Raw genomic sequence first — 26,740 nt, forward strand, 5'->3', positions numbered from 1 at the left:
CTAGTACTGACATGTTATACACAAGTAATTAAGTACTTGATTGTTGGTAAGTAAGAAATGATTAATTTATAATTAAAATGTGACAAAAAGCATCTTGGAAGAAAGAAATCTCATTTGAGTAGAGTTCATGCAAACATGGATGAATTATTTCTAGTTTGAAAAACAAAAACAATAATTATTGGTTTAAAGAGCTAATCTTATTTTATCATTATCTAGCTTAAATAGCAACAACCTTGGAGAGATCTATTCTGACAAACCCCAACTTTCCCGGAATTTAAAAACACCAAAACCAACCAATCATCACTCCCCCCAAAACACTACAAATTTTACTAGTCACTTGTATATTAACAAACCTACAAATTGGAGTAAAAAAAACTTAATAAGACAGATTAAAAATGTAATCCTCTTCTCTTCTCTTTCTCATGTCCCAATTAATAAATTTTTCAGCTACAAAATATAAATTCTAAAATGTTACTTATATTTTATTTCATTTCTAAACTTCTATAATCGAAGACAGCATTTTTAAGACCTAAGAAGTCATAGCCAGAGTTAGTATTGGCGTTGCTACTACCAATTCCAGAACCTATAATGATATTGCAACTGCATTCTTTGCTGTTTTGAAGGCCTAATCTGCAGGCGAAACAAGCAGACTGCTGGATTTGGTAAGGCGGGCTAATTCTAAGCTCAAGGTTCAAATCCGGGCATCTTTCTTCAACTATGTCTTTTTCTTCTTTGCATATGAAATCATCACTTGCGCTTATTATAATCTTCTCTCTTTCTTCTTTCACCGATCCGAATGAAACTGTTGTTGTCACTGCTGCCGGAGCTGGTGCTGATGCTGATGTTGGGGTTGATGTTTCTTCGTGGAGTGATCTATGAGTAGCAGGATCTATTCCTCTGTTTAAAAGCTTTCTTCTTATATGTGTATTCCAGTAATTCTTTATCTCATTATCTGTTCTTCCTGGTAATCTTCCTGCTATTAAAGACCATCTACACACACACACACAAAAGCAAGTAATGATTAGTTAGTCCGAATACAAGTTTAGAAATGGTTTAAAATGAGGGGATATTGGAAAATTACTTGTTGCCGAGTAGACTGTGGAGTTTGATTATAAGTTCATCTTCTTCTTCAGTGAAATTACCACGTTTAAGGTCAGGTCTTAAGTAATTGATCCAACGAAGTCTGCAGCTTTTTCCGCAGCGGAGAAGGCCAGCAGCTTTAGGGAGAGAACGCCAGCAACCTTCACCATGAGCTCTAATATAAGCAACAAGACGATCATCTTCTTCTTTAGTCCAAGCTCCTTTGTTTGTATGAGCTTTTTCACAGCAAGGAGACCTTCCCATTGTATTGTGAAAGTGGTTGAAAGTGGGAGAATAAAGGGGGTTGAGAGATGACTGGGTTAGGTTTATATATAGGGATTGACTTAGATAGAGGAAAAAGAAAAGGTTCTAGATGCGAGTTGGTGAGAGAGGTTAGAGATGTATATATATCTATCATTAATAATAAGTTAAAACAGCATTAACTATGGGTAACCCTCAGGTAGGTGTAAAGTATTTTGTGTATAGGCAACAAATAGCCTGTGATACTGCTTTTTTCTTTTCTTAAAAGATTTAAACTTTTATTTTACAAATTTATCCCTCTTTCTTTATAAAAATGCAATCAAATGATCTTAACGTTTTGTAACGAGATAAATATCTCAAAATTTAAACAAAGTGTTTTTATTATTATTTATCGATGATTGGTTATAAAAAAATTTGTTAAAATACTAATAATTAAATCTGTTACATATAAGTTTAATAACAAAAAAAAAATTTGTCTAAAATATTTATTACGTTATTGGTACAATTATGAACGGGTTGCCAAAATGCATAAAACTAAATTAATTTATCAATAAACTTGTTTCATAAGGTATGATATAATAGTCAATTAAATTTAACCTTATATGTATAATATCTATATAATTCATGTCACACGGATATGGATACGGAAATAGAAATTGACACAAATATGGGTAAATGTTATTTCTAAAATATAACCTTGAAACAAAAATAGGAGTTACGAATAAAATAGTAAATGATGAATAATAGAATTAGTTATATCTCAAAATCTTGGGCCAACTGAGTGGAGAACGTTTACCAGAAATCATGTAGAGAAAGAGAGAGGATTATAATTATAATAACATGTTGTTGGAACTAACAGCAATTGCAATTGCAATTATAGAGAGAGGGGTGAGGTAAGGTCGGTCTGTTGAAAGCTCCACCTTCCTATCTATTTATTTAATTTCTATTTTTCTAATATTTCAGAGATAAAAGTAGAATGAATAAACATTTCTTAAATTGGGGTAATTAGAGATAAAAGAGAGGAGAGTAGGTAAAAGAGTAAGTTGGTTGTGGTGATGGAAATAGGGGAAAGTGGGTTAGCTAGGGGTATTCTAATATGGTGTGTTATTCTTTCTTGTGCACATGTGTATGTATGTATACAGACGGTAGTTGTTGTGCTTCTTTATTCTATTCACTTCTACTACTACAGTCTCATGCTCATGCATATGAGAGAGAAACCCCTACCCCTTCCCTTCTAGAAGATCATCAATTCGAGCTTAATTAATTGGCTAATAAAATAATATCAGTTTGGTTGTGGTTGTGGTTGTGGTTGTGTGTGGGCTTCGCTTCACCTTCCACTTCTTTTGTTTTTTTTAACCGCATCCTTGTGCTGCAAGTTTACCCAACAAACAGACCCAGGGGCCGATCTCAGGAGACTTCCACTTTTCAACACAGATTCAACCATCTATCCATTGTTGGAAAATATCCAAAAATGAATCTACATCCGCTAAGGTAAGGTTAAGGATGGCTAGACCCGCCTCTATGGGGGTGTTAACCTAAGCTCTCCAATTCAATATTTATTTCAAATACAATATACTAATTATTGAAATCTCAATATGTGTGTGATATATACGTTTACGGGGTATTTGTTAGAATGGATATAGGAGGTGGGATAGGGATAAAAAAACACGAGATAATTAGTTATCCCGTGTTTGTTTGGGAGATAGAAGAGTGAGACGGATGAGGGATAAGTTTCTTATCCCTCAAATCCTATACCCAGTAGGGGGGGTGCTATAAGGAGGTGGGATAAGCTCCTGCGATTTTAATAGGATGGAAAAGTCTATCTTAACCCTCAAATTAATGTTATGTAGTTTAAATAAGGTTAAAATAGTAAAATGTATTATTCCATCTCCATCCTTATCCCACATACCAAATATTAAATAATAATTCTCGACTATCATATTTATATCCTTATCCCAACCATTTATCTTTATCTCTATTACAACCTTTATCCCTATCTCTATCCCAATAGAATATCAAATGTCTCGTTAATATGTTAAAATAGAATCGAAAAATCGACAATAATAGTACACATGTTCATAAAAAAATATATACAATTTAATTTATTTACAAAGTCATGCTTTTATATATGGAGTAATTTGCAATGTCTAAATCACTCTCATTTGAGGTAAATTATGATAAATAAAAAAATTTATAAAATATCTAAATCTTCGAAATTGCACAAATTACAAATTCATGTTTGCAAATTTTAAAATCACAAGACCGATCAAACCACAAAAGTTTTTATTTATTTATTTTATCCTAACAATAATATAGTTGCTGGAGTTAAGATGCAAAAATACTCCTCTAGCCGCCGCCGCCCTCAACTGATCGTGGATCCCCCGGCTGGTATGGCCGCGCCGGCCGCCTCACCTCTATCACTCGATGATGACTATGTTGACATCAGAGTTCTCTTCAATCCAAAGCTTCGCCTATGCCAACACGGTGCGCAACCGGTCGTAACCCCCCAGAATCGATCTTACGCTAATGCTCTAACCAAAAGCGTGGCGACAATCCCACAATCAACCGCGACTGTCTCAGACGTTGGCGGCATCAAAACTGTAAAAATCTCGCAGTCAGCTTACAATAACAGAATCGCTCTATGCTCTGCCTCACTGATTGGAAGGTTGACTCTCAACAAAGGTGATTCCCCCTGGCGAGTAGCAGATCTGAAAACGACGCTGACGAAGGTTTGGGGAATCCAGGAACCCTGGCGGCTAATTTCAATTGGGCGGGGGTTCTATCATGTACTCCTGGGGTCCCAGGAGATGAAAACCAAAATATTCACCAAAGGAGTCACCAACACCAAGCCTGGAATGTTTCGTCTGCAGCCCTGGGTGCAGGACTTTGATCCGTATGCAGAAAAATCGACAAATGCTCAGGTATGGACTAGACTCTACTCACTCCCATGGGAATATTGGGATGCTCAGATTCTGTCGGACATAGCCAAGGGAATAGGCGGGTTAATTAGAATTGATAATGCGACATTAGAGGGGGATTTTGGGCATTTCGCCAGAATGCTTGTTGATGTTGATCTTAACACTGATTTACCTGCACAACTTAGGATTGAGAGAGAGGGAAAGCAAATCTGGATAGATATTGTTTATGAAAAACTCCCAAGCTTCTGTAAAATATGCTCAAACATTGGTCACATGGCCTATGACTGTAAACACAACCGTAAGCCGGCGATGGGGGTCAAGCAAGCCAAACAGCAAGTTTCGACTAATGGCCCTGACAAGCGCAAGCCCCTAAAACATGCTACAGATATCCCAGTATTGGAAGTTACAAACAGGATCCTTAAGGACCTGCAACCCGTGGAAGAGGAACCCCTGGGAGAGGAAACCTTAATAAGAAAGCTAGAAAATGCAGAAACTGTGCTACAGGGCAGTCCGCAGATCCGAGATTCGGAATATAATTACACAGACAAAGACACAGACGATGAAAATCGACCTCCATCTGCTGGGGTAGATAATTTGATTACTACGGTTATTAACTCTCCTGAATCAGGATCAAAGTCATGGGCAGACATGATGGATGAGGAGGAAGGTGCATGGGACACGGTAAGCTCCAAAAAGAAAAAACCCAGTAAACAGCAGATGGAAAATGGAACTACGGCAGCAGCCCGCGCAAAACGGGCCAGTAAACCCCCGCATAGATACCGATGAATGTTCTATTCTGGAACTATAGGGGTATCCACAACTTGGATACACAACGATACTTATTTAATTTGTGCAGGTTGCATAAACCGGATATATTATGTCTGGCTGAACCTATGGTTGATTTTAATACTGTTAGAGCATCCTTTTGGGACAGTTTGGGAATGAAATGCATCAGGCATAACTTCAAAGATCAGCCTTCACTCTGGGTACTAGTAGCTAACACGCGAATTCAGTTAGCCAGTGTCTGCTATGCGCATGAACAGTTCGTTTTACTACAGTTCAAAGCGCGGGGAAATCCCATATATGTGGGTTTGGTTTACGGCAGTGTCTGGGCTAACAGAAGGATCAGCTTATATCAGGCAATCTCTGAGCTCCGGGATACGTTAAACAGGCAATGGGTTGTCATGGGAGACTTCAATGCCATTCTTGGGTAGAATGCCGGCAGCTAGGGCTTGTCGGGAGTTTAGAGGGTTCATGGAGGACTGCTCTTTGATTGATTGCCCTACACATGGGTCTTTTTACACTTGGTGTAATGGTCGAATGGGAACTGCTAAGGTAGAAAGCCGTATTGACAGAGTCATGACCTCTCCGGATCTATCTGACACATGGGACAGTTACAGGGCCACTTCGCTCACCAGGCACCACTCAGATCACTGCCCACTATTTTTTCAGTGCGCGATGCGTCATGCCAGACCAGCTCGGTTTCGATTCCAATCCATATGGTTATCTCATCCTAATCTCCGCGAGACTATTGCAAGTTTTGGAATGGTCAGCATCCCAGGCTTCCACCGATGCAATCTCTTGGCAATAAGCTGAAGCGTTTGCGTCCAGTCCTGCGCGCATGGAATAGAAACGTATTTGGGGATATTGATGTTCAAATCTCATCTGCTGATACAGCCCTTGCTCGCGTTCAATCGGAACTGACAGCACAGGAGTTCTCAACCGAGCTCCATAAAAAGGAAATGGAAGCCCACAATGAACTGGATACGGTCATGCGCAGGAAAGAAGTGTTTCTCCGAGACAAAAGCCGTGTCAAGTGGCTAAAAGAAGGGGACATGAACAGCGGGTTTTTTCATCGGATTACATCGATCCAATCTACGAATTCTGGTATTAACGCGCTACGGGTTGGCAATGAGTTGATAACGGACCAGGCTGCGATCAATTTGCATATTGAGGAATATTACAGAGACCTCGTCCGTTCTGACATCGCTATAGATGCCAATCACACTCATATCTTAGACATCGTCCCAAAAATGGTTGCGGATAATGATAATGAGTCATTAACTAAATGCCCCGACATGACGGAAGTTAGAAACGCAGTATTCGCAATGGATAAAGACAGTTCCCCAGGTCCTGATGGGTTCAATGGTGCCTTTTATCAGTCCTTTTGGGATATTATTGGTAAAGAGGTCTATGAGATGATCAAAAGCTTCTTCAACTCAGGTATGATCTTACCTGGCCTTAATTCCAGCTTAATGGTTTTGTTACCTAAGATTGAAAATGCAGAATCCATTGATCAATATCGCCCAATTGCGATGAGTAACTTCAGCTACAAAATCCTATCCAAGATTATTGCAGACAGATTAAACATAATCGCAAGAAAGATCATCTCGGGCAATCAATTCGGCTTCATACCCGGCAGAAGTGTCCATCAATGCATCACACTTGCTTCAGAGGGGGTCAATATGTTAAAAAAGAAATGTTATGGGGGCAACATGGCCTTAAAAATCGACATCCGGAAAGCATTCGACACTTTAGATTGGAACTTCCTGCTAGCCGTCATGGAAAGCTTCGGTTTCTCTCTAACATTCCGTGATTGGATACTGAATATTCTGTCGTCAGCTAGAGTTTCAATTCTGACGGGGTCTGGGATAAATGGTTTTATCAGATGCTCTAGGGGGGTGCGTCAGGGCGACCCCCTCTCCCCTATATTGTTCGGAATCGCAGAAGATTATTTAAGCCGCTTGCTAACCAAAATCGCAGAAGATTATCAATTGTGCGGGGATACAACGGGATTACATAGTAAATTCCTCTATCTGGAGCTCGGTTCGTAATATTTACAGGGTCCTCCGTGACCACTGCACCTGGTGGATTGGACAGGAATCCACTCTCAGTTTTTGGAACGATAGATGGATTTCACCCGCTATCAGTGTCCAAATCGGAATGACGGACAACCTCCGCCGAAGATCAGATCAAAAAGTTGAAGACTTCCTTGATACGGACTGGGTTAATCTACCAACTCTGCCACCTGAGCTCATCCTACGCATCCAGGAAATCAAACGGGGAGGGGACGAACGAGGTGTTTGTGTTTGGAGCCCCGCGGCACTTGGCATGTTCACGGTGAAGCTGTTTTACGCCTGGACTCGCCCTGAATCAGCCCCTTTACAATGGTGCAGGTTCATCTGGAAGCCATTCATTCCGCCGTCTCATACAATGACGTGTTGGAGGGAGGCCCTTGGCGCTCTCCCTACACATGATAGGCTAATAGCGAGAGGATGCGTAATAGTATCGCAATGCTACTTATGCAAACGGGATATAGAAACTGCTAACCATCTATTTATCAGATGTCCCTTTTCTTCTCAGATCTGGCAAGGAATTGAAGGGCTGTTCGGTAGGAAAATATGCACTAACTCTACTGTGTTGAACTTATTAATTGCAGCAGCAAAACAAAAATTCAGCACACAAGTCCACGCTCTGTGGTGCTCGGCTATTGTCCACGGAATTTGGATCATCTGGCTCACACGGAACAGGGCCATTCATGAAGAGGAAACTCCATGCATTTCAATGACTCTTAGGCGCCTATGGAGGGCAATAAGAGAAACTCGGCGGTTTGAAGTTGGCAATATATGGAATTCTGGGATTGAGAAGCAAATTCTGCAGGAACTGGAGATTCCTGCACGTCTGCACCGTGCGCCTCGTATATGCCCGGTCTGTTGGCAGAGTCCGCCTGAGGGATGGCTCAAAGTTAACACGGGCGCGTCTGTCATTGGTTCTCCGGGACCAACTGGTTGCGGGGGCATATTTCGCTCGCACACTGGAAACTTTCTAGGAGCATTTGCATATCCGATCGAGTCAGCGTTCTCCTACACTGCTGAACTTTCTGCGGCCATTCATGCTATCTGTTTGGCGTATGAACGGGGATGGAACAATATCTGGGTAGAAAGTGACTCTACATACGTTGTGCAAGCTATTCGGAGCCGAAGCTTGACTGTCCCGTGGAATATCAGACAGAGTTGGTTACGTTGCTTGCAGCAAATTAATCACATGTCAGTAGTAGTTTCTCATATCTTCAGGGAAGGCAACCAAGTAGCGGACATCCTCGCTAACTATGGAAGAACAATCGACAGCCCCGTCTGGTGGGACCACATTCCACCGTTCTGCAGCTCTGTTTTTTTCTGTAATTTAACAGGCCAAACAGTCTATAGGTTCTCTTAATTTTTTACATTGCTCTCTGTAAACATTCTTCATTTTTTATTCTTTTTAATAATATCGGATCCAGGTTCTTTGTTGCGAGCAGGGGTGCCAACCTAGTTGGGATGTCTGCTTAATACACCCCTGGTTATCCATGTTCTAATTAATAGTTGCTAATTGCTTCATATTTTTTTTTATGTAATAAATTGCTTTAAAAGTTTGCTTTTGATTTAATAATTTTTACCAATAAATTTATATTTATTAAATTTAAATTCATTATATATATATATATATATATATATATATATATATATGAAAACCGGTTTTAAAGTCTCTAATATTTTATAGCTGCTCCTGCTAAATATTGTTTCAACTTTTTTGTTTTTATCTCCTCTCCTTCCAAGTTGCATAATTTTTTTTTTGTTACCTACCAGTTTCTCTATCTAAATTCATGTATAAATATCTGTATCTCTCTCATCATGAAATTCAAGTGGGTGGTGGTAAGGGTTGTGGGATCATGGGTAGAAGTTGCTATCAGAGAGAGAGAGATCCACTTGTGTGTTTTTATTTCACCTACTTTTTCACCCTTTCTTACTATCCTCACACCTAGTCCAACCCTCCCCCTCCCCCTCCCTTGATGTTGCCCTTTCTCTCTCTCTCTCTCTCTCTTTCTTTTTACCCACCTCATAAGCTTATCCATTTTAAAGTAATAAATTCTAACATTATTATTATGTTCAGTGGAAGAAGCTATAAGCTGGATTCAGAGAATAAAACAAAACCAGTGGTAAAAACGTATATGCACTAGTAATAAACATTCTCTTCTCTTCTCTATAAGAATTACTCACTTCTCTCTTCAATTCAATTCAATCATAATTAATCAGTGTCAGTTAGGTTGTTCTATGTATAAATGTTTCCTATCCTAACCACTACTTCCTTCCTAGCACATGCCTCCTCTTTATACAGCCAAACTCTGCTTCTTCTTTTTTCTTTTCTCATGGAAGATGCCACCAAACATATCTATTTTGTTTTACACAATTACAAATTACTAAACGTATCAAACTGCTTTAATAATTAATTAGTTGTGCCAAACAGCAAAGCAAACACGTGGATGTCATGTGCTTAGGTATTGTGGGACAGTTCTAAAAGCTCTTTACCTTACATTACCTACCTACCTCCCCATGTGGGGTTTCTCAACCTTTCAGCTTCACTTACCCATATTAGGATACACCTTTTTTAAACTATTCTTTCTTTCTTTCTTCAATTTATTTTCCATTTATGTGTTACATTATTCACCAGGATAACAGATACATATCTTTCTTATCCTACCAAACTTTGGATCTATTAAGAGTATCCTATCAGGTAGAACAGTATCAACTCCAGTCAACACTTCTTTCACAATTATTAACTTCTAACCTCTATAATTAAGTCTCCACTAAATGCCAATAAATTGTTAATGCTAGAGATTAAGCATATACTCTGACATGAAGTTTCAACAAACAGCCAAATATAGCAAAAATAAATGGTTCCAACACCTCATGTGCAGGGTTCTATTTTCACAAGCATCCTATGCTTATTGCCTGCCAAGTCAATCATTTAAAAAAAAGAAAAGGAGACAACAGATTCTGTGCTTTTAGGAGAAGAGAAATAGCTAGCATCATCACAATCTAAGCGAATCAACTTCTCCTATTACTGTTAATAAACATCATAAAGCTAAATGATTCTTTTATTAATGTAATGTCAGGTAACTATTAGTATTCAGCAATATTCAGCTCCTGTATTGTGAAAACAAGTATAATGCCATCAAATAGGACTAACAACTGTCTACTTCATTCTTTTGCGAACTTCATACAAATAGCTAACAACCACAACAGCAGCAGCAACTACAACTCCAACTGCGCTTTGTGCCATTATGGTGCTGTCCTTGGCAATGATCTTGGATCCAGACGAACTTGGGGTGAACCCGAGCTCCGAAAGTTTCTTATGTGACATTGCATAGTCTCTGAAAAACGCATCTTCATCCTGCCATCACAAACCAAGATCATTATTATATATCAATATAAATTATTCCAGTTCAAGAAGCTATGTGAAAGACAAGTTCCCTTCTGCAATCATCAGCTTTCAGGTGCCTAAAATCTCCTCAGGAGTTTCTAACTGTTACAGTTTTTGAAAGACTAGTCAAACCCAGGCAATTTTCATCCAAATAACTAGCATGTAACCCAAATCTGATTGAACAGGACTATGTGCCGTAATTTACCCCTTGTTTCAATGGTTGTTTCAGATGCTAAGGTAAGATGTTGCGAAATTTGGTGTTCAGGAAGAATGTTAGTTTACAGGTTAAAAACCATAAAATAATTCTTAGCACTCCAAATTAGAATGTCGGCATGGTTATTTCTCCGTCTTCAAAAATTATTCTTAATTAAAGTTTCTGTTCTTTCTCAGATTGTCCATCCGTCAAAATATCAATTGTCACCAAATTTATATATTTCAAATAATGTAGAATTTGAAATTATTACCAAATACATAGAATTTCTTTCCTAAAAAGTACTAGCAATTAATTACAGTTTCATTTTATTACATTATACTAAAAGAAGTTATCAATAAAGGAAACTTATGAAGGTAAAAACTTTTGTTAAGAATATTTATTCTTATTAGAAGGTACGTTTTTTTAGAAGAATAATTAACTCATCTTTATACCTAGTTATTTCTATTATACCGTCAATCTTATAATTTTGATGTAATCTTACATTTCAATACCTTCAAATCAAACACAAAAAGGTTACTAGCCATCATTTTACCTCACCTTATTCCAAAACACTAACAGGAGATTTCATAATCCATTACCTTACCTTATCCATCAAAAGAAGGTGAAACTAAAGCATATCAGCACTAATCCAGCCATAACATTTGCAATAGAAGGGGAAACAAATTTGTTAAAAGGAAGTAAAAAATAACTTATTTGACTAATAGCTGATCTATCTTTTCTTTTTTATTTCTAAGTTCGACTAATAAATGCATGTCAGGACTAGATTAGATAACTTCAGTGAAGTATGCAAGTAGAATGGACGTTTATAAATCAAAATGCTTAGATGCTGATATTCAATGACGGTATGCTTGGACAATTATAAATTAAAATGATTAAATGATAATATTAATGAAAAATTAAATGCAAAGTTAGCTACAAAGAGGAGATTACATAAAGGTGCATGTATATATCTGAATGTGAGCGCACCATTATATTCGAGTATTGATCACACCAGTCATTTGTTTCTAAAGAAAAAGAAGTTACCTTTGCATACAACTCAACGTAATGACGAAATTCAGGGTCTTCCAACAAACAACGGTCAGTTGGAAGTACCAACAGTCCCTCTGTCTCTCCACTCAAAAGAGTCCTATAATTGAAGGGGAAAAAAAGAGTTGAATAAATCTATCTTAATTCGTAAGCTTACCAAGAGATGTTACATTTTCCAACTATCATTTGAATCTTACACAAAGTATGAATTATCAAACTTCAGAGGTTCCTTGGTCCAAGCGCCATCAAAACCTGATCTCTCTGGATGTGCCCTTCCCTTATATGACATATCCAACCACAGAATTACAGAATTGTAAATTACAGCTTTCACAGCTAGGCAAAAAAAAAAAGAAAATTTACAGATAAGTACCAAAGTATGTCCCCCTGAGAGTGCTACTATATCCTTGTCTGACAAACCCATTCGGTAAAAGATATCCCTTAAATGTGAATGACCTTACAAGAAAAAAATAAAATGTAAGGTTCAGATCCTGTATAGTCTATCAACATCATTGAGATGCTCGAGAGTACTTCTCTTGGAGATGACAGTGCAACAAATATTACAGGCACACTGAACACCAATTGTTTGATACAACAACAACAACAAAGCCTTAGTCCCGAAATGATTCGGGGTCGGCTAACATGAACCATCATATAAAACCGTGAAAATCAAGTCGTGTCGCTCCCTCTATCCACTACCATATTTTCCTCAATTCCCAATAAACTCATATCACTCTCGATCACCCTCCTCCAAGTTTGCTTAGGTCTTCCCCTACCCCTCACCACTACATCCCTTTGCCACTCTTCGGTTCTCCTAACCGGCGCATCAAGCGCTCTACGTCTCACATGGCCAAACCACCTTAGTCGGTTTTCTCTCATTTTATTCTCAATAGATGTGACCCCTACTTTTGTCCTAATTATTTCATTACGCACCCGGTCCTTTCTCGTGTGACCACACATCCATCTCAACATACGCATCTCCGCCACCGACATCTTATGGATGTGGCAGTGTTTCACTGCCCAACACTCCGTACCATATAACAATGCTGGTCTAATTGCCGTCCGGTAGAATTTTCCCTTCAATCTATTAGGCATGCCGGGATCACAAAGGAAACCCGTAGCACTCTTCCACTTCGACCAACCAGCTTTAATCCTATGAGCAACATCTCCATCTACTTCTCCATCCGTTTGGATAATAGATCCTAAATACCGGAAGCAATCCGAGGCCTGAACAACTCTCTCATCTAGGGTGATTGTCCCTGCCTCCCTACTCCTACGGCCGCTAAACTTACACTCCAAATATTCTGTCTTACTTCGACTCAACTTAAAGCCTCTAGATTCTAGAGTTTGCCTCCATAGTTCCAACTTCATCTCCACTCCTTCTTTCGTCTCATCAACCAACACAATATCATCTGCAAACAGCATGCACCATGGTATACCATCTTGAAGTGAACTTGTTAGTTCATCCATAACGATGGCAAAAAGAAACACAAAAAATTACTTGTTTGATAGCACTGAAAAAATTACTTCCCAAAAAAAAGCAACACATGTATTTACTAATTAAGAAAGATTGAACAAACATATGAGTCAATATCACTAGCACTTGATAAAAGAATCTTGGGAGAGAAAGGGGTTTATGGCAAAGTGATGGTTCTGCAATTGTGAAGGAAAACATTAGAAGATTCTCTTACAAGCATTTAGTTAGACAGAATACGAGCATGCACATCTAAACACAAAAACACCATGGAATTAAGAATTTGAATTTTTATCCACCCAATTCTCATGGGAAGACTAGTTAATATACATGCATTATATACTTCGAAGTTTCAAATTGTCACAAGATCAAGATTACTTTAATTTGTCTTTCACTCCACTAGCTGATTTTAACACATTTTATTCAATGAATTCATCTAATTGTCTTTCCGCACTCTTCATTTCTGTTTTCCATTTTGATGTGATTTAAAAATACCACAAGCCATTGTCTACGGAAAGAAGGAAAATGCAACTCAAAGACTCTGATCTCAACAGGTTAGGACATGTTAGGATCCAAATGTGTTCCAACATTTGTCGATTAATTACTAACTCAACAAAATGCAAGGCGAAAAAATCAGCTGACCCATAGAGAATAAATTAGCTTTTTAATTTCTGAGTCAATTTTCCTTCAAGAAATACACTCAGATGTGATAATAGCAATATAACTTGAGTGGCTGATACCCATGATAAGATATCAAGGCGTAAACTATGTTCTATTGAAACTTAACTGAACTTACTCTTTTGTTTGAATCCTCGACTTTGAGGACTCAGACTGTAGAAGTGTCAACAAAAAGGAGGTACATTAAGAAACTACCGTCCATTCCTAAAAGTATAAAGACAGCAAAACTAGACTGAAACATGCAGATCACAAACTGTTGAGATTTGTTCTAGTCTATGAAGCACGGAAACTCTTCATGACATGCGTTTCCCCGTTTCCAGCAAATGTGGGAAACAGAAACTCTCGTTTCCGGCAGATATGGGAAACGGAAACTCTCGAAAACTGATATGAAACGCGTCTCTCAATTTTTAAACGGTTTTTCCTACCTATTTCGATTAAAATTCTGGAAATTCAAACTTTCTACTTTGCAATTCCTGTTCAATCTAAGATTAGGAAAATTGAAACTTCCTATTTGAGAGATAATTCCTTCCTTGTATCCTTCAATTTAAAGAACTTACCATATTTCTTTCTCCTATAATCTGTCTCTTGAATCTCGATTGAGCTTGGACTTTCTTCCTCTTGTTCTTCAATCTTGTTTTTTAATGTATTATTATATTTTTAATATTTATAAATATGCCCCTACATTTTTAATATTTACAGGTTTCCTCCATGTTTCCGTTTCCTATGTTTTTCAGAAATTACGTGTTTCCGTTTCCGTTTCCGTGCAACATAGGTTCTAGTTTAACTGAAAAATGTTAAGGATGTGACAAACTAAATCGTAAACTCAGGATGCTACTTGAGCTTAAACAATTCAGCAGTAAAGTGCAGAGCTTCAAACCTAAAACAATGCAACCTCCATAAAGTTCCTCTGAACTGGAAGAAAGCATGAGAGCATAGTCTACTAGAAACTTAAGGGGGCACATATCAATTACGAAGTTGGTCAAGTAGATTAACACCGTCAGTAACTAATGCATTCTACCAGGGAAGTATTATAGAGGGGTATGAAATTGTTGATTTGCTTAGCCTCACAATAAATAGAATGATTGTTTGATATACCAGAATGTCTTGTTTGGGATGTAACAAGACAGTCCCTTGGTCCATTCACTGGTCTAACAGATACGAATGAAATATAACATGAATAGTACAGATATATAAATGTCAAAAGGTTGCATCGCATAGTGGTCTGAAAATGAAAAGGAGACAAAGTATAAATGCACATATAGATAGGCGCTCTGTCATTCTCGCAGACATGCACAACTTGTCAATCTAGCAAGCCCAAGATGTTATAGATACTATGGACTATTGAATTTTGAAAACTCTCACTGTAATTAGACATGCATTGGTAACTTACTAATGAAATAGATAATCACCAAGAATCAAGTTTAGCTTATTGATTATGTTTACCTTCAAATCTAAATTTATTTAAAATCGTCAACCAGCATAATATGTTCAAATCATAAGATAAAAAGAATCATATCCTGATCACTAAGTTTGAAAAGGTTATCATGGACATGAATATTATCAATATATAAAAAAAAAAAGCTCCTAAAATTAGAAGCTTATGATTGACAGCGCTCAATACAACTCTAACCATTTAATATACAACTCAGATTGAAACGGGGCAGATATAGAAACAGGGAAGATACCTTTTTTAGCATCTGGAAGTCGCCCTTCCTTGGGAGAAATTTTTGAGTCCTAAAGATGGATATAGTTTAAGAAAATATAGGTTGTAAATCAACCATTACTTAAAGAAATGGAAAAGGTAATACCTTTCTGCCGGGGACAAAGTCAACAGTTGGGCCTCCAGTTACTTCGACTGCAACAACACCTGCAAGCTACAAGTGAAAATACCTATTATGAGTAAACTTGCTCCTTAATTGTCAGTTCTAGAATAAGAATCATTGACGCAAACAATCATACTAAAATTTAACAGTATAGAGTATATGATGGGCAGAAAAACAGAATGGCCTCTATGACAGCATACTAATTACTCCAAATTCATATCATTTGTATTCCTCGATCAAATTCTGAAGTCTTGATTGCCAACTTATTTTCCAATAATTTGACATCCAGATATTGCTCCATTCAGTAGTTTGGTAACGGTGACTCTTCTACCAATATTGATGTAAGCCTCAATACAGTTCGGAAGAACGTAGACCTGACCCTGCTTTATGCCATAATTAGGCACTGAATTTCTCATTTTCTTCATAAAAAATTTACAGCCTTGGGACACAAAAAAAATCTCAGTTTAAAAACTATATCTCCATTTGCTACTATATAAAGTAGATAGAAGAAATCCTCTATCTAATGCTTGTGTTTCTCAAACTCTCGAATTATCCACTCATCCATAAAAATAATTTCATGTGTAATAAGTGACATGAGAGGAAAAAAGAAAAAAAAAAGGAAAGCAGACTCTGACTACCTAATCAGGAAAATGGAAGCAGCAAATGCAAACCAAAATGAAGAAAAAATAGCTAATGAAATTATGGGTAAATAATGGATAAAAGCCCCAAGTCATTAATTCCGTAAAATCACCTGGTACAGGTCCGCATAAGTAATCTTGGGATGTTTAGCTTTCACTGCTTCTGAAAAATGAAATACAACTCTTTAAGTACGCCATACATACACAATAATCAAATAGGCAAACATTAAGCCACTATTGCAAGAAGAAGGAGAAGAATCTGACCGCAAAAGTCAATAGCAATCTTCAAGCCACTATTGCTGCCATGATTGAATTCCTCTTCATTTCTTATAGAACCATTAGGTCCACCAGTTTTGGTGTTCTTATCGTAAGTCCCAGCGTCATGCCACCTTCAGAAATCAGAAATAAAGAATCGTCAAATAAAGAATGAATCGTAGAAGTAATAGAATCAATGCAAAGGTATCTATGTGAATGAATTTACGCTAAGCGGAGCATGATCGGAGCGCAGTTCTTGTAGGCGATAAGAGCACGGAGGTCACGACGAGCCTTGTCGATCTCCTTCAGGTAATCTGTGTCAACTACCGGTAACGCCATCGGTATTCACTTCAATTACTGGCGTCGCCTCTGCTAGTGGAAATAAGAGAGAGGAAAAGGAAGCAGAACTGGTCAGACAGATAACTGAAAGAAGAGAGGCCAATGGTATTGAGATCAGATAGACTGACTACGTTCTAATCCTGTACTTTGTCTCCTATTATTTCTTTGCTGCGATTGCTATTCGTTGGTTTCACCGGAAATATAACGGTTATTACCTTAGAAAATAACTTTTCCATTTTAAAAATGAAAAATTATTTTCCATCACTTTTTTATAACGTTTTTCATCATTTAAATCAAATCAACTAGTCGAAAACTAGTCGAAAACTCAAGGATAATATATTTGTATAGATTGCTATAGTTTGTAATATACATATTTTAGAATTTTATTTCCTTTTAAAATTTTATATATTTGTATTTGAATTAAATAATTATTCATTATATAGATTGCTATAATTTGACATTTTTTAAGATTTTATCTCTTTCTAAAATTATATATATATATATATATATATATATATATATATATTTGAATTAAAAATCATTATAGATAAACAATTAAACAATGAGAATTATTATTATACATATAAATTTTCTAACAACAAAAAAAAAATTAAAAAATTAAAAATTATTATACTTGTAAAAATTATAGTAATAAGACACAAATAAAAATTAATATTTATGAGAAAAGTTTAAATTGTTATTTTCATAATTGAAAAAGATAAAATTTTATTTTCTCTTGTGATACTTGTAATACTAAGGTGTCGTTTGGTTCGCGAAATGGAATAGAATGACTATTCCAAATGAGTAGAATTGCAAGAAATAGAATAGAAATTCTTTAGGAACAACTATTCATATGTTTGGTTGGTAGAATAAGATAGAATGGAATAGATTATTTTTTATTCAAAAGACAACATTACCCTCCCCTCAAATATAATGTCTTATTTCTTTTAAAATTTTAATTATTACTATAAATTATTCAAATATTTAATATATATTATTTTTAAAAATATGTAAAAAACAGAAAAAGGAAAATATGAAAGACGGAAAAAACACAAAAAAATAGAAAAAAAACAGTAAAAACATACTAAAAACATGAAAACCCGAAAATTTGTAAAAACACAAAAACAAAAGAAAAAACAAAATAAAAGTGGAAAATGGTGAAAACGCAAAAAAAAAACATATAAACATGTTAACACAAAAAAAAAACACGCAAATATGAAAAACACAAAAAAAAAAATACAAACGGTAAAACACAACAAACACGCAAACGTGAAAAAACACAAAAAAAATCGTGAAAATTTGTTGCAAACACAAAAAGTGAAAAAATTTGAAAATCATGAAAAGTAAAAAATATTAAAAAAGAAAAACATGAAAAAGTAGGAAAACACAAAAATGTGAAAAACGCAAAAAAAAAAACACGAAAACGTGAAAAACACGAAAACCACGAAAACGTGAAAAACCGTTAAAACAAGAAAATGTGAAAAATGTGTTTATTACATTTTTCTTGTTTTTTGCATTTTTTTTTCATGTTTTCCAAGTTTTCTTGTTTTTCGCGTTTGTTCATATTTTTGTATTTTTCGAGTTTTCGTGCATGTTATTGTATTTTTTGTATTTTTTTTTGTTTTTTCGTGTTTTCACGTTTTAGTTTTTCGGTTTTTTTCCTTTTTCGCATTTTAGTTTTTTCGCGTTTTTGTATTTTTCGCATTTTGTTACTTTTTCATATTATTCACATTTTTTCATGTTTTTCGTATTTTTTCATGTTTTAGTATTTTGTTTGCGTTTTTCGCATTTTCATGTTTATCACTTTTTTCACGTATTGTCACGTTTTTGTGTTTTAGCATTTTTTTACGTTTTTTGTGTTTTTCGTATTTTTCACGTTTTCGTGTTTTTCACGTTTTTGTACATTTCGTTTGTTTATTTGTTTTTTTTGTGTTTTCTTGTTTTTCGCATTTGTCTATATTTTTTGTGTTTTTTTTTTTTACATATTCTCGTTTTTGTAACATTTTTATGTTATTCATATTTTTTGTATTTTTACATTTTTAACGTTTTTCTCATTTTTCATATTTTTTTATGATTTAAATTACGGATTCGCCAAAATATATAGGATTTGAGAAATTGACTAGAGAGAAGATTGAGGATTTAATGAAGGGTAATTTTATAATTTATAAAATACAATACTAGGAATAGGCTATTCTTTGGATAAATTGAAGAATAGCTATTCTATGAAAACAATGAATAATGATTCCATGGAATAGCTATTCCGTACAGAAAAAGTTGAACCAAATGTGAGAATAACTATTCTTTAGGAACAACTATTTTATTCCCCTTCTATTTCGTGAACCAAACGAGCCCTAAATATTATCTCATTTTTAGAATGGTATGAGTCTACTTTTTACCTCATGTTTTATATTATCTATATATATTTATATTTGAATTGTATGAGAAAAGTTTAAATTGTTTTATATCATCTATATATTTTTGCTAATTATTCCTCAAATTTATCCTTGTTATATTAAAAGCAAGTTTTAATATTAGTGAAAACAATCCCACAACCAATTTATAGTATTTAAGAAAAAAAATCCACATAAATGATTAAGTTTTAGCATATAAACATTAAGGTAGTTTTTACATATACGATAGTATGAAAATTAATTTGTTATTAGTGATCGAGATGTATAATAGAAATACATAACATTATTTACTTTTAATTATTTTTATTTAGATTTACACCAAAAGTCTATTAAAAAAAATTAAACCACATACATTTTTTTAAGATAATTTTCTTTAAGATAGTTTTCTTTGAAGTTATTAATATCTACTATTTTTTTTTTTAATGAAACAAATCAACTTGTATTAATGGATACGATCACTTTTTTTCAGATCTGTCTTCTCTCTCTCAGATCTGTTGTCATGGTGAAGAATTTTTATGAAGATTGAGAGTTTTGAGATCTATCTCTTCTCTTTTAGATCTTTCTCTCTCTTTTAGATCTATCTTCTCTTTTTCAGATCTGGCTTCTCTCTCTCAGATCTGTTGTCATGGTGAAGAATTTTTATGAAGATGGAGAATTTTGAGATCTATCTTCTCTCTCTCAGATCTATTTCTCTCTTTTAGATCTATCTCCTCTCTTTCAGATCTCTCTTCTCTCTCTAAAACACAGGATCAATTTTATAACTCAATTTTCTCTCTCTCTCTCTCTCTCTCTCTCTCTCTCAATTAGTTATAACTAAATTAACTATAACTAATAGTAGAATTTAAGAAAAGTAAATCTCTCTCTCTCTCTCTCGGCGATGACCAAGGCGATCGTGAAGGTTAAGGGGGATGGGTTGGTGAAGGCAGGCGGCTGGCCTGTGTCGGATCTGGTGGTGGCGGGGCGCGGGCGGGGCAATGGCTCCGGGATCGATGAGGCGTGGGCGGCGGCAGATGATGGGAGATCCGAGGGATCTCCTCGGGGGAGGAGGCGGAGCAGCGGGATTCGGAGGGATCGGTCGAGGGATAGGAGTAGATCGGAGTGGGTGGATGGTGGGGAGGCAGATTCGGCGGTTTCGACGGGGGGTGCTAGGGGTGCGTCGGTGCCGTTGGGGGCTTCTAGGGATGCGGCGGCCGATCGGGGGCTGGAAGGTGTTGGTGCCGCGGCCGCGGCCTTGGACTCATTTTTCGCGGAGGGACGCGCGTATGATTCCGGAGTTAGAGGGACGCTTCCGGTGCTTGGGCCACAGGGAGTACCGGCCGTCTCTCCCCAGCAGGATGAGCATGCCGTGCGACTTTCGTTGGCCACGCAGGCCGTGCTGGCCGCGCAAGCCGCTCAAGCGGAAGTTTCCGTGGATTTGGGAGGCCCCTCCTGGAGGGATAAGTTGCTAGGGGTGTCAAAGGAGGATCCCATGATGGAGGTGGATGCTTTTGAGAATGATTCCGGGGATTTTCTCTCTGATTCCGATTCTGAGGATGGAGAGCCTGATAACCCGCTGTGTCCTAGGATCCGGCTGTCCTCAGATGAGAAGCGGGTCATGAGATCGAAGTGGAAATTGGCGTTAATCGTCACTGTGTTGGGGAAAAGGATCAGTTTCAATTATTTTGCCCAGAGGATCCAGGCTCAATGGGCAAAGAAAGGAAAGGTTACTATCACAGACCTTGAAAATGACTATTATGTCATTAAATTCACAAGGGCTGAGGATTTCAATGCTGTTGTGAATGGTGGTCCGTATATTATCTCCAATCATGTGTTGGCTCTGAGACCTTGGGTCCCAAATTTTGATCCCCATGATTGCTCTGTTAACAGGATCCTTACTTGGGTTAGGTTCCCGGGCCTACCTCTTGAATACTACAGTGATAGGTTCCTGAACAAGATTGGTAGCCTTGTTGGGAAAGTCCACCATGTTGATAAGACTACCATTGGGGCAGTGAGAGGCAAGTTTGCCAGGGTCTGTATCGATATTGATCTCGCTAAGCCTCTTCTTTCTCAGTTCTGTACTCAAAACAAGGTCTATCATATTGAATATGAAGGTATACACAACATCTGCTATGAATGTGGTATGTTTGGCCATACCCTTGAGGGTTGTCCTAAGAGGAGGAAGGACGTGGAGGAGTTGGTGCAACCTATCATAGGCGAAGCTGAGAAGAGTCAAGGGGAAGTAAGGAGCTTTGGCCCATGGATGCTTGCCAAGAGGCCAGTGAGAAGGAAGCCACGGGCTAATGTTAATGTTAATCATTCACCAGATATCAGTACGAAGATGACTACTCTCCAGATTGCTCCTGAGATCAAGGTCAGACCCCCGGATATTAAGAAGGGGATTGAGACTGGAGTGGACTCAGCTTCGGGTTCCGGGTCAAGGTTCGGTGTTTTGTCTATGGAGGAAGATCAAGACTCGGATCCTTCTGATAAGCAGATTGATTTAAGCATGCCTGGTCTAGAGTCGGTAGAGCATGCCTCTAGTCTGGGTAATTCTATTAATCCTCTCTTTGTCTCTAATGCTTCTGCTAAAGGCAAAGAGATTCCCCAGTCTATCCTGTCAGCTGGGAAGGGTTTGAGTAGGGAGGCGAGTACTCTACATCCTCCTGTTGATGCTCCTATTGGTAAGACTATAGGAGTGAGTAAGTTAAACATGAAGAATCCCAAAGGGAAACCTAAAAAGAACCTTCATGGTTTGAATTCTTTGGATAAAAGGGGTCCTTCTGGGACCGCCTCTAGGCTCTCCGGAGCCCCAAACAAATACCTGATCTAGGGTTTGGGCCTGCGTCTGTAGTCTCCCCCTCTGATGGACTTCTTCGTTTGGAATGTTAGAGGTGCGGCGAGCAAGGCTACCCGCATTCATGTCAATGATCTCATTAAACAGTTTAACCCTTCCTGCTTTGTCCTTCTTGAGACCAAGGTTAGTGGAGCCAAAGCAGATGAGGTGGTTAGAAAGTTTAAGAATTGGAATTGCGTCAGGTCGGAGGCTACTGGCCGGGCAGGGGGGATTTGGCTCTTTTGGAAGCCAGGTCAAGTCAATATTGATATTGTTACTATGGACAGTCAATTCATCCATAGTAAGGTGTGTTACCCGGGTAATAAACCCTTCTTTATTACCTTCGTCTATGCTGATCCTGTTTCGACTAACCGAAGAAGGCTGTGGGAGATCCTTCATTCTTTTAGCTCTAACATGGTGGAGGCGTGGTTGGTTGCCGGGGATTTTAATGACATTGCCCTCTTGAGTGATCAGAGAGGAGGGGGTAATCATTATGTGAACCGGTGTCTTAATCATAAGCAAAGTATGGATATGTGCGGGCTTTCGGACCTGGGTGCTGCTGGCCACAAATTTACCTGGAAAAGGAATAGTGTGTTTGTTAGGTTGGATAAGGTGTACGCTAATGTTGCAGCGATTTATAGGTTTTCTGAGGTCAAGGTACTTAATCTCCCTTTCCGTCACTCAGACCATTGCCCTATCCTCATTAATTTGGTCAAAGGAAATCGGCTGAAAGGTAATAGACCTTTTAGGTATCTGGTGGCTTGGGAGTCTCACCCCGAGTTTAAGGATTTCGTTAAAAGCAATTGGCATCCCCACTCTGATGTTCTCCTCGCTACTGAGGAATTCAGGAGGAATGTGGCTGTTTGGAATAAAAATACTTTTGGTCATATTATCAAGAGGAAGAACAAACTCTTGAGGAGAATGGAAGGTGTTCAGCGTTGCTTGGAGGTTCGTTTTGATCATAGCCTGAATGGTCACCTAAGAGCTCTTCAGAACGAGTTGGAAGCTGTGCTTAGACATGAAGAGCTTCTGTGGTTCCAGAAATCTAGGAAGGCTTGGATTCAAGACGGGGACCGGAATACCAGGTTTTTCCACCTCTCAACGATCATTAGGAGACAGCGAAATAGGATCGAGGCTATTAAAGACGCCAGTGGTGAGTGGATTTTTGAGGAGGAGGACATTCGGCGCCTTGCCCTTGATTTCTACAAGGACCTGTTCAGAGAGGAAGCTGTGGACCTAGAGAGTGCCCACTCTGGCATTTCCTTTCCTCGTTTGGGGGAGGATGCTATTAATAATGCTTTCCATCCCATTGAGCTTAAAGAGATTGATCTGGCCTTCTCCAGCATCGGTTCCACTAAGGCTCCTGGTATTGATGGTATCCCCGCTAGTTTCTATCATAAACACTGGGACACTGTTAAAGAGGGTATATACAGCTTTGTGTTAGGTGTCTTTGGTGGTTCGAACGATATCAGTTTGGTTAATAAAACCCTCCTTGTCTTGATTCCTAAGGTTGCCAAGCCTTCTTCCTTTCTCCAGATGAGACCCATCAGTCTTTGTAATGTCTTGTATAAAGCTATTACTAAGATTGTGGCTAATAGAATCCGGAAGATCCTTCCGGATATTATCAGCCAAAATCAAGGGAGCTTTGTTCCTGGAAGACAATTGATGGATAACGTTGTTATTGCCCAGGAGGTTGTCCATTCTATGAAGATTAAGAAAGGCAAGAAAGGGATCGTGGCTCTCAAGCTGGATCTGGAGAAAGCCTATGATAGGTTGAACTGGAGCTTTCTTCTGGATAGTTTAGCCAAAGCTGGTATCCCGGAGAACTGGAGGAATTTGATTGGAAAGTGTATCTCCTCTCCTGTTTTCCAGGTTATGATCAATGGGGATATGTCGGATGAGTTCTCTCCATCCAGGGGTATTCGTCAAGGGGATCCTATGAGCCCCTTCCTTTTTGTTATTGCCATGGAAAGATTGTCTCACTTGATCCAAGAGGCGGTGAGCAAAGGGACTCTCCACCCTGTTTCCATCAACAGACATTGCCCCCCTGTTACCCATTTACTCTTTGCTGATGATGTCATACTTTTTGTGGAGGGTAATGAGGAACAAATTAAGGCTGTGATGGATATCCTCGACTGCTTTTGTGAGGCTTCTGGCCAGAAGATTAACATCCATAAATCCCGTATGCTTTGTTCCAAGAATATGGATAATAGCTTGTGTAGAAGACTGAGTGAGATGTCTGGCATTCCCCTGACTCAATCGTTTGGGAAATACCTTGGGGTCCCTCTTCATAGTGACAGGGTGTCCAAAGCCTCTTTTAAAGACATTTTGGACAAATCTAACGGTTTGTGTGCTAGCTGGAAAGCTAATTCTCTTTCCCTTGCAGGTCGCCTTACTTTAATCCAGTCTATCAACTGCGCTGCTCCAAATCACATCATGCAAGCCTGTAAGCTCCCTGAGCCGGTCCTCAACGACCTTGATAAAATTAATCGGTGTTTTCTGTGGGGAGAGTCTGGGGATGGGAGGAAGATTCACCTGGTCCCTTGGAAGGAAGCCTGCCAGCCTAAGAGCAGGGGGGGTCTTGGTATAAGGCAAGCTAAGGACAATAATAAAGTCCTGTTAATGAAGCTTCTTTGGAGAATGTGGCAATCCCCCTCCTCCCTTTGGGTTCGTCTTCTGTGCGGCAAGTATAGGAAAGATAGAATCTTTGGTGGCCCGAAGGAGAGGGTTGTCAGCTGTTCCTTCCTCTGGAAAGGGCTTAGTGCTGTTTTTGCTGAGTTCTGTACAGGGATTGGCTTGGAGGTGGGTAATGGGAGATCCATTAGTTTCTGGTATGACACCTGGATTGGTGACAAACCGTTGATTGAGGTGTGCATCGCCCCTCCGCCGAATGATCTCCTCTCCTGGAGAATTGCTGATGTGGTGGACTCGGAGGGAGACTGGATCTGGTCTAAGTTCGACTCCTTTCTTAGCCTGGAGACCCTCCTTAATATTAAAGGTGTGAAGATTAGTAATCAGGAGGAGGATAAGGACAGACACTGCTGGGCCTTGACTAATAATGGTTCTTATTCTTGCAAATCGGCCTATGAAGCTTTTACCCCTAATAGGGCTGATCCTCCTTTGGAAATTTGGAAGTCCATTTGGGCCCTCAAAGTCCCCTACCGCATTAGGAGTTTCCTATGGCTGGGAGTCAAAGACAGGCTCCTCACGAATGCAGATAGACACAGAAGGCACTTGGCTGTATCTGGTGCCTGTAGCAGATGCAGCGGCCATGTGGAAACCTTGTGCCATGCTTTGAGGGATTGCCCGAATAGTAGAAAGGTTTGGGAAGGGGTCCTTCCTCACCACATCCTTCCTTCCTTTATGGGGTTCTCTGATATTGACTGGTTCTCTGAAGGCGTTAATGGGAATTTGTTGGCCAGTATGGAGCACGGGGCTATTCTCTTCGCTATTATTTGTCACCAAATGTGGAAATGGAGGAATGAAGAGTTATTTGCTGAGAAGACTGTCTTTATTCCTGACCTCCGGTTTTACTTCTCGAAAAAACTCTCTGTTATTACAAAGAGTTTTGAAGGAGAGCCCCTGGTTCACCCCTCCCCGGTTAAAGAGGTCCAGTTAGTTGGTTGGAGGAAGCCCAGGGAAGGGGTTGTCAAGTTGAATACGGATGGCTCCTGCCTTAGTAATGGCAGAATTGCTGCTGGTGGAGTTCTTCGGGATGCTGGTGGCGCCTGGCTGGCTGGGTTTACCCATAACTTAGGTACGGGCTCCTCCTTTACTGCAGAGCTCTGGGGGATCTTGTCTGGCATTAAACTCGCCATTCGCATGGGTGTTAAAAGACTTTCGGTGGAGTCTGACAATTTGGAGGCTATCAACAGGATTTCGGATAGACAGGCTGTTTGTCTTAAGAGTCAGAATCTCATTAAAGCCATCTTGAGGCTTCGTCCTGCCTTCGATTCTCTTACCTTCTCCCATATTTATAGGGAGCAAAACCGCGTGGCGGATCGCTTGGCAGCTGCTGGGCATGGGGGGATGTTAGGTGTTTCTACCCTTTCCGTTCCTCCTTCTTTTCTGTTACCTTCTCTTCTTGAGGATAGGATTGGGGTCAGTCTTCCTAGACTGATCCCGGGTTAGGTTTTTGTTTGTTTGTTTTTTTTCTTCCCTTCTTACAAAAAAAAATGGATACGATCAAATTCAATACAAGAAGACAAAAAAAACGGAAAATCCGAAACTAACACTTGAGGACCATTTAAACTGGAACCCCATATTGCAAGTTCATGAGCCGCGGCATTTTGCAAACGTCCTTCATGAATGAAGCACACATTAATATAAGAATCAGCCACCTCACGAATTAATTTGATTATCACATCCACATAACTAACATCCATATCCGCAATAATTGCATCAATAGCAAATTTGCAATCCGACGAAACCACCACTTTCACCACCCCACATTGTTTGGCAAATATCAAACCATTCAAAATAGCCAACAATTCCGCATGAATAACTGACCAACACCGACCCAAAGGACACGCTCCACTCATCACAACCACCCCATTTGAATCCCGAGCGATGAA

General features: G+C 38.6%; 3 protein-coding genes across 3 annotated transcripts; all 3 read right to left on the minus strand.

The window, feature by feature from the left end:
- Positions 1–389: 389 nt before the first annotated feature.
- On the minus strand, positions 390–1,452 carry LOC136224729 (myb-related protein 308-like). The gene is made up of 2 exons (XM_066013142.1): positions 1,082–1,452; positions 390–990 (listed from the first exon to the last, which is right to left on the minus strand). The coding sequence occupies exons 1-2, from the start codon at positions 1,342–1,344 to the stop codon at positions 483–485; spliced, it is 771 nt and encodes a 256-aa protein (XP_065869214.1). The 5' UTR covers positions 1,345–1,452; the 3' UTR covers positions 390–482.
- Positions 1,453–10,155: 8,703 nt separating this feature from the next.
- LOC136222158 (L-ascorbate peroxidase 3) lies at positions 10,156–17,080 on the minus strand. Its single transcript, XM_066009670.1, has 9 exons — positions 16,831–17,080; positions 16,614–16,738; positions 16,463–16,512; positions 15,697–15,762; positions 15,574–15,622; positions 12,110–12,192; positions 11,937–12,016; positions 11,737–11,839; positions 10,156–10,469 (listed from the first exon to the last, which is right to left on the minus strand). Exons 1-9 carry the CDS (start codon positions 16,941–16,943, stop codon positions 10,272–10,274), a joined length of 867 nt encoding a protein of 288 aa, XP_065865742.1. The 5' UTR covers positions 16,944–17,080; the 3' UTR covers positions 10,156–10,271.
- LOC136222159 (uncharacterized) lies at positions 12,200–15,567 on the minus strand. The gene has a single exon (XM_066009671.1). It carries the CDS (start codon positions 13,204–13,206, stop codon positions 12,406–12,408), a length of 801 nt encoding a protein of 266 aa, XP_065865743.1. The 5' UTR covers positions 13,207–15,567; the 3' UTR covers positions 12,200–12,405.
- Positions 17,081–26,740: the final 9,660 nt, after the last annotated feature.

This window comes from Euphorbia lathyris, chromosome 3, assembly GCF_963576675.1.
Source record: "Euphorbia lathyris chromosome 3, ddEupLath1.1, whole genome shotgun sequence".
Lineage (NCBI taxonomy): Eukaryota > Viridiplantae > Streptophyta > Magnoliopsida > Malpighiales > Euphorbiaceae > Euphorbia > Euphorbia lathyris.